This window comes from Sander lucioperca, chromosome 23, assembly GCF_008315115.2.
Source record: "Sander lucioperca isolate FBNREF2018 chromosome 23, SLUC_FBN_1.2, whole genome shotgun sequence".
Lineage (NCBI taxonomy): Eukaryota > Metazoa > Chordata > Actinopteri > Perciformes > Percidae > Sander > Sander lucioperca.
Genome location: NC_050195.1, coordinates 7459294 through 7467790, shown reverse-complemented (window position 1 = coordinate 7467790; position 8497 = coordinate 7459294). Strand labels below are relative to the sequence as shown.

Genomic DNA, 8497 nt, shown 5'->3' with positions numbered 1-8497 from the left:
TGGAGTGCAACACTGGGTTTAATGCCAGGAAATACAGGAAAACATTTGCAGTGTAGTCTTTCATCTGACTCAAGTTTTTCTTTTTAGTCCATGATTTTATCCAAATATCCACTACTATGCCGTTATAAAAATGGATATAAAACTATTGAAGTTTGTAGTCATTTCTGTAAATCAGAATCTTCACACAAACGATATACTTTATTTTATATACTTTAGTATTTTCTTAATTAGAAGTAGTACCATGTTCAAAATACAAATACTTTGTTAGTATCAAAAACAAACAAGAAGTGCTAGAAAAAATGTAACCGTAAGAAAACTCATATTAAAGATAATGTTTTGTAATATTATTTTTTTGGTTGGCTGTATTAGTGAAATATATTGCAAAGAAACCCTGTAAGACTTTAAACTGAAGAATTCAGGTTGCCTCAATCCCACTCTATCGTCAGCATCCGACAGCTCAAATCCCACAACTTCTGTGCAAGGTCGTCGTCCTTACCGGCCGCTGAGCAGTTGGCTGGAGCACAGTCGCTGTGAAACAAAGACACATTAGATGAGCGACATCAAATTTGGATATTTGTCTCTTTCATACATTCAGTGTGTTTCTGCATGATTCAATGCACAATGAGTTCATGGTTGAGTTCCTCTCTAGCTGCCCTTGCTGCTCGATATGTATTCCATCAAATAGCATATAAGTGATTGTAAATACGTTCTAATCTACAAGCCAACTATTGTGTCCTGTAAAAGTCATGTATATGCAACTTAACATTAACTGCTTTTACTACATTTGTATGCTAGGTAGCTAACAAAGCCATGTAGCAGTTATTTCACAACTAACTAGACAATTCATGTTTATATAAGTTACTACCCTTTTACCCTTTGTTACTATATTGTGTATTAGTTATTTGTAAGAAAATTAACATATTATATGTTTAGCAGCCTGAAAAAAAAAAAATTAAAATATATATCACACACACACACACACACACACACACACACACACACACACACACACACACACACACAACCTGTAATATCCACCGCTCTCTTTCGCCAGTGACGGTTCCACTGCGCAGTAAATGCTCGTCTGAGCTCCCTGGGAAGAGCTTTTGGTGAAAGGGCTGACCATCTTCATGACAATTTGTTGAGGGCCGCTCAGATGACGCCATAAATCTGTCTGGACGACTCCAGGATGGAGAGAATATGTCATCACACCTGTGCCTGAAAGACAAGTCAATTCTATAATTACTGTAACTGTACTGTAAATCATTTTCCACCTTCTTTTAAAATGGCTTCATGACAGAGATAAGGGCATATTGCACACCTTCTAGTTTCTTAGCTAGGGAGCGGGTGAAGAGGATATTGGCTAGCTTGCTCTGAGCGTAGGCTGCCTTCTTGTCGTAACTCTTCTCGCTGTTGATGTCCTCCAGATTGATGGAGCCCCAGGAGTGAGCCATGGAGGACACAGTGACAATCCTGGCTGGTGCCGATCTTTTAATCAGGTCAAGCAACAAATATGTCAACAGGAAGTGACCTGGAGAACAATGAAATGACATTCATGTTCAATTCAGAGTTTGAGAAATTAGAAAGAGGATATTGTATCTCACAAATATTATGACAAAAGAAATATTTAAGAAAAGTGTTCAGCCTTTGTTGACCAAGTTTGAGAGTTGTTGTCATTTTGGAGGCTGTAGTTTGTGGTGCTGTTGAATTTTATTGTGTTATGCAGAAAGGTGTTTCAAGTATTGAGTGTACCCTCATTGATAAGCAGTTAATAATATCACAAACGTAGTTAAACACTCATCTTTTTTTTTTTTTACAGCACTAACTAGTCCCGTGAGGATCTATGAGCTTGTCAAATGCTAGATTGTTTGAACATACAGTATGTGAACATTTTTAGGTTTTTGTAAAAACAGACACTCTGCAGTCATTGTGGTAGGTAAATGTCAGCTTGTGAAAAGAAACAAGAACTTTTAACTACTCTGCTAATTGAGAGACAATGTTACAGAGACAGATTTTATCAGAGTATATCTGAATAGTGCTTTCTAAACTATCAAAATTCAGTTAGGAACTGGTGAGGACTTTGACAGGTGGCAACACATTGGCCGGACTGATGGGATGTGATAAACTAAGTTTGATAATTTGTATTGCTAACGTTACTGTCCAAATAGATCTGTCATTTTCAATTCATATCTACCCCTTCCTTATAACTTCAACCTATACCACACTATAACGTTTGACTGACTGTGTGGGAAAAAAAAAAATTATTAAAAAGGCAGGCCAGTAATGTCATCCAAGACAAACTACACACATAGTTGGACATGGATTTTTAGTGACAAGAAAGTTAATAAAACCGTGCCTATAAAACTTGGCAGGGACAAATGTTTTCCGATGGCAGCTTCATAAACTGTACTTTTTCCTAGTGACTATAACCCCAATCAACCACTAGCGCATTAAGCCCTAATAACCCCAATCAACCACTAGCGCATTAAGCCCTAATAATGTCAACACCAATAAATGTTTAACAGCAAAAAGCCTATTTCTGTAATCAAGTATTATAGAGGGCTATATACAGGTGAGGGTAATCCTGTTAATTAATCCTTTAAGAAAGTAATGGCAAGGTGAGATCAGTGACATATGATTTGCTTTTAACCATTTTCAAAGTAACGCATTACAAATGTTACAGTGAAACCAAAGTGATGTTACACTATATCACATTTAGTAAGAACACAAGTCGCCAAGTGTAAGGAGAAAAAGACACATCTGCCTCCTAGTGGACATTAAAGGAATTGTTCTGAATGCCCTGACGCCTCCCAGCTGGAGACAAAACCTCAGAGGTTAAGTACTTTACTGATGTTGGCAGTCCAACATGACAAAAAAAAACAACTAAAGTATCTGAAGAGATTCCTTTAAAATAGGTTTTAAATAGATTCTATATGGACAGGACATCATATTACTAATAATGTAGGTGTCAAATCAGACTCCAGGTGCTATATTAAGTCCAGGACAGTCCATTCTGGACTCACATCTTTGACTTCTTTTCTCATGACACAGGCAAGACATATTACATATCATTATTTACCAAAGTGATTGACACCGATCTGCATCTCAAAGCCATCTGCTGTTTTCCCAAAAGGACAAACCATCACACCAGCATTGTTGACGAGGATGTTGAGCTTCGGCTCTCCTGCACAAAAAGGACATTAAGAAGTTAAATGTTTGTCTCTATGAAGTCCCGCCATTTGTAATTTTTTTCTAAGGAATAAATGAGTTAACCTTTGTTGATGGCTTCAGCGAATTCTCTAATCGACTTGCTATCTGCCAAGTCGAGTTTCATGCAAACGACATTTTCGCTGCCTGAGTTTTCAATGACTTCTTTCAAAGCGGCCTGTGCTCTCTCCATGTCCCTGCACGCCATGATGACCTTTGCTCCTAAACAGAACAACATACAGCAGTGAAATACAACAGCAGAAGCAATGTCTGTATACATCTAATAATGCATGTACTGTAGGGCTGGGTCACAATTCAATATGATAATTTATCATGATTCAATGGAAACCTATCGTGATGAAATCATATATCGAGACATCGTGTTATACAATAACGTTGTCTGAAATGATAATACCAAGCACATACTAACTCAATTTTCTTAGAAAATCTGTTTTTGAGTGAAAATCATTTGAACAATTGCAGATTTGTTTCAACATCACAGTATTTTCGTGCATGCATGTAAACAAAGTCAGTATATAGCTGGAAAACAATCTATAATTTCACTTGAAACTGTTAAACCACATTATTGATGATTATTTATCTAAAATGTCATTGTAAAAAATATTTTGTGAAAGCACCAACTGTCAACACTACAATATCGGCGCAATATGGATATTGATGTATTTGGTCAAGAATATCGCGATACCTGATTTTCTCCATATCGCCCAGCCCTAATGTACTGTAATATTGGTGAAGAACACCCCCTAGAGACTAAATGTGTGTACTGTATTTCATAAAAGGTTTCAACCTGGACAAAAAGAAATGGAGTCAATATACAAAAATAGTCTTAGAAATTATCAAGATGACCCGTGTAAAAAGTAAACACTAGTCAATTTACTGTGTTTTAACAAAGTTTAGCTTAAAATGTAGACATGAAACTCCCAATTTGTGATGTTGTGTCAATGTACTGTGTGAAGCAGCTGCATGAAAAATGAATAGTTAGATAAAATTATGTATTAATTATATTAAGCAGCTTCAGAATTTACTCTCTAAATAACGTCACCACGTCTGTTTATTATATGTATATTCATCTTAAAAAAAGAGATGAAAGTAATTACTTGTTTCTCCTAAACGGCCAAAGTAACATATCTCGATCTATCTGAATGAGGGATATGGTGTGAAAAAAAGCCTTCTGCAGTTTTTTTTTTTTTTTTTTTTCCAATGTTCTGCGTCTTTGGGGCTCAGCTCTACTTCTGTCCTCCAGTGACGTGATGGAAGAGCTACGAGCTACTTCAGTTTTGGTAGCAGCGGTATTTCCATCAGCGAGAGGATGTTATGGAAGAGATTTTTTTTTTGTACATTATATGCGTGTTTACTAGTGATGCACCGATGTGAAAATTGTGGCCGATACCGATAACCGATATTAATATTGCTGTTATGGCCGATACCGATATTTACCGATGTTGATATCTCTGTATAGAAAACAATTTTTTATGATAATCAAAAGAACTATTTTCCAAAAACGCATTTTTTTTTTTACTTTTGTGATTTATTTTCCGAAATGACTGATATTGGGCACCTTTACCTGTGTGCAAAATATGACTGTCATCAGATTTTAAGAAGAAAAAAATTATATTTATATAATTATATAAACAGATATTATATATATATATATCGAACCGATACCGATGTGTTAAAAAAATGACCATATCGGCCGATATCATATCGGCGGCCGATATATCGTGCACCACTAGTGTTTACTGACTCCGACATTCAGCCGTATCCGTATTCAGCCAGAAAGAGGCTGAGGGAGGCTGCAGATGCAGCGGGGCGGATTTGGAGCCTTCAGAACTTGAGCTGTCAAGATCAAACACCGACTGGTGGTGCCTTTGCTCAAATTGCCCTTTGATGCCAACAGAAACTGAATCACTCTACTGTAATGAATGTCAGCGTGGACAGTTTTTGCTATGTTTTTTTGCAGGATACTCTGGCTCTCACAGGCTGTGTGTGCATTTCTGCACGTTTACTTGGACAGAGGTGTGCTGAAGACCTTAAGGATCCTAAAGATAAACTGGAAAAAAAAATGTGACTAAAGAAAACTAGGAGAGCTTAGCCAAGTTGCTGCTCGCATGCAATGTATTGTGGTACATGTAGGCACAGCTGCCACGTCGCCACGAGAAGGAAAACTTACTTTGTCAGTCAATATACATGTAGCACACAATATACTACATATACTGACCAGTACTGATTGGACATCTACATTAAAAGTGGTGACTTTTCCCTTTAAGCTTCACTGAAAGCTACTAGAAATTATGAAAAATTGTGACTTAGGTGTTTTAATGCATTAGTTCAGATTCACCAAAGTTGCACAATAACAAACAAGCTAACCCATCGAAGCAGTGGTGGACTCCCGTGTTCTGTGAGTTAAAATTACTGTTTTTTTGTCAAAGGAGTCTGGTGGCTTTGAAGAAAAGTGGTGAAAATATTTTAAATATAGCATACACAAAAAGATTTTTGAGGTGGTCCTGTTTTTAGGTGCCTAAAATACATTAAGCTGCTGCCACTGTAGGCAACACACTGACTATGGATAAGTACCTCATACAACCCCACTTCAAAATATCCAAACCATCTCTTTTACGGGTCTCTTTAATTGGGTGCTTCTTTAACTGGACATAAAATATGAAAGATTACAAGTTAACTTTTTGTGGAGCTCAATATGCGACTTTGGGTCACTTTAGGGGAACTTCATTTTGTATTTGAACTGCTGCATTGCTTTCTTTTTTTAGGACAAAATTAAACACTGATGCATTTGAGAAATTTGCCTTATTTTGTTAGAACGGTTTTTTGTATTCCCCCATATGAGGTACTGAAAAATACGTTTTTTTTTGGTATCAGAAGGTATCCTATTACCACCATACAAAATTGTCAAATAAAACCCAACCCAATTTGAAACTGGTAAAACCACCAGTAATAGGCTATACATGACGAAAGGAACCATGACAAAGCAAAAAAAGATAAATCCTTTAAAGTTCATGTGGGGATCAGTGTCTGACGCACCTCTCTTGGCCAAGTCAATGGCTGTCTCTTTGCCAATCCCAGTGTTGGCTCCAGTGATGACCACAGTTTTGTCATCAAGCCTTTCATCAGAGGACCAGGCAGGCCGAAAGAAATTTCTGAAATATTGAGAAATCATTGTTACCTAACTGTAAGTGACTCATCCAGCCAAATGGGTGCGATATGACAAAGCAAACACACTTTGTACAAACAATTAAACTATTTTTTTCTCAACTAGGTCAAAGGCAACTTGTATTCACTATTTTATTTAGAAATTAAGTTAAAATGTTACAAATTAGGTAGTTAGTTGACCAATTGAGCATAACTAAAACTAACGTTACATAATTTATTTAGACGGCTTGAGTCACGTTATTTTCATAAATATAAGGAGTCCTCACCTTAAAGTCTGCATCTCGCTTTACTACAGCAGCTAGGTGATTGGCTGGGTTAACACCTAACGAAAAAACCTGAAAACAAATCTTCAATCTCAGATTCAACCGCACCGAAATCCCACAAACGTCATATGAGTTAGTTGAAATTGGCAATGCGGAACTGTCATTTATTAGTTATGTTTGATTGGCTGGGATTTCAGCCAATCGGCTGCGACTCAGTCGCTCCTGGACAACTGATTGGTTAAACTTTAAGTTTAAGGCCTGTCCTTTCTGGTGTGTTCGATTATGAACACGGGCTGCGCCGGATGGGTGGGGAGCAAAGTCAACTGTAACTATAGAAACAAATTTTTTTTTTTAATTTGTTTAAAAAAAAACTTGTAATCTTTTAAATAATAATAATAATAATATTAAGAATATTAAGAATAATGATAATAATAATTATTTTTATTATACACAATTTTATTTTTTACTTATTTGTTTGATTCACTTTAAACTGTGATATTTGTCAGGAATAATTAAGTAGCCTACTGTCTAATTAACAGCAAAGTAAAAAAAAGTACTAGATTATTATACGTAAAAATGAACAAATGAATAATTTGGAAAAACCTCCAAATTTAGCAAGGCATTTTGTTTTTTATATTTATATTTTAATAATGCCAAAGAAATAACCAATACTAATAGCCATTCTGGTCCTTCATTCTGTTGTCTGTAAATAGTACCTGTGAGTTTAAAAATACAGCACATGGTACAATGTATTAGTTTATTAACCTCTTTTAAAACACCCAATGTATCATATCTGATATACAGTAAATTATGATTGTACAATTATGTTATTGTATATCTATAAAAAAAAAGCTAAGTAAAAAACAAGCAAACATCAAAAACACCAACAAAAGAAAGAAAACCCACTTGCTCTCTAGACAAAAACCATCCCATCATCCCATCACACTCCAGCAGGTGGCAGCCAATGACTGCCTCACCATGAATCAGCTGAGGGAGCCTGTTTGAGTTGGGTCACAGTGTTATGTCTATTGAAAGATTAACAGGTTGGTATTTGGGTAAATCTTGTCCTTGGCTGAGATTTCACCCTGCTGGCAAATCATTTGCTGTAGTACAGTAATGACCTATCAAAGTTCACCAAAACACAGTGAATGTTTCATTCATAATGTTAAAGACATTACCACAGCATACAGTGGGATTACATGGTGGACAGAAGGTCATTAGAGCAGGAAACACTATGCCGGTTATCAGCTGATTGTGCGTAAGCAAACATTTCCTTCCCCTTTTATCTGGGAGATTAGTCAGCAAAGGAGTGTATGGGTCTGACGCAAACCTCTCCCTACCACTCAGGACCAAGCACCGTACCTGGGGTGACAGAGCTTTCACCATTGCAGCCCCCTCCCTCTGGAACTCCCTACCCATACACATCCATGACTGTACTGACCTGGACACATTCAAAACACTAATGAAAACACACCTCTTCAGATTAGCTTTCCACATACAATAGTCTTACATTTCTCACCTGATAGTTACTGGTTTTATTGTTTTTATTGCTTTTTATATGCTTGTTTTATGTGTTGGTGTTATTGCTTATCTGTTTTTAATGTGCTATATGTGCTGGTTTTTACTGTAAAGCACGTGTCAAACTCAAGGCCCGCATATTAATTTAGGTTCACAATAAATGTTGACCCGCCTAGTTGTGCACCAAAACAAAAAGACGGCAACTACACGACACTTAGAGCAGAATTTGGTAGACTTTGAGACTCCCATAAATTCCCACAGAAGCAGAGAGTTTTCTAAATTAAAGCTGGGAAACAGGTTGCTGTGAGTCAACGTTTAAAATG

The 8497-nt window shown here is 36.6% G+C and overlaps 1 protein-coding gene across 1 annotated transcript; it reads right to left on the bottom strand.

The window, feature by feature from the left end:
* Positions 1-6932, bottom strand: rdh12l (retinol dehydrogenase 12, like). The gene is made up of 7 exons (XM_031297747.2): positions 6660-6932; positions 6265-6380; positions 3274-3429; positions 3080-3184; positions 1322-1531; positions 1026-1218; positions 1-528 (listed from the first exon to the last, which is right to left on the bottom strand). The coding sequence occupies exons 1-7, from the start codon at positions 6671-6673 to the stop codon at positions 426-428; spliced, it is 897 nt and encodes a 298-aa protein (XP_031153607.1). The 5' UTR covers positions 6674-6932; the 3' UTR covers positions 1-425.
* Between the last annotated feature and the right edge of the window lie 1565 nt (positions 6933-8497).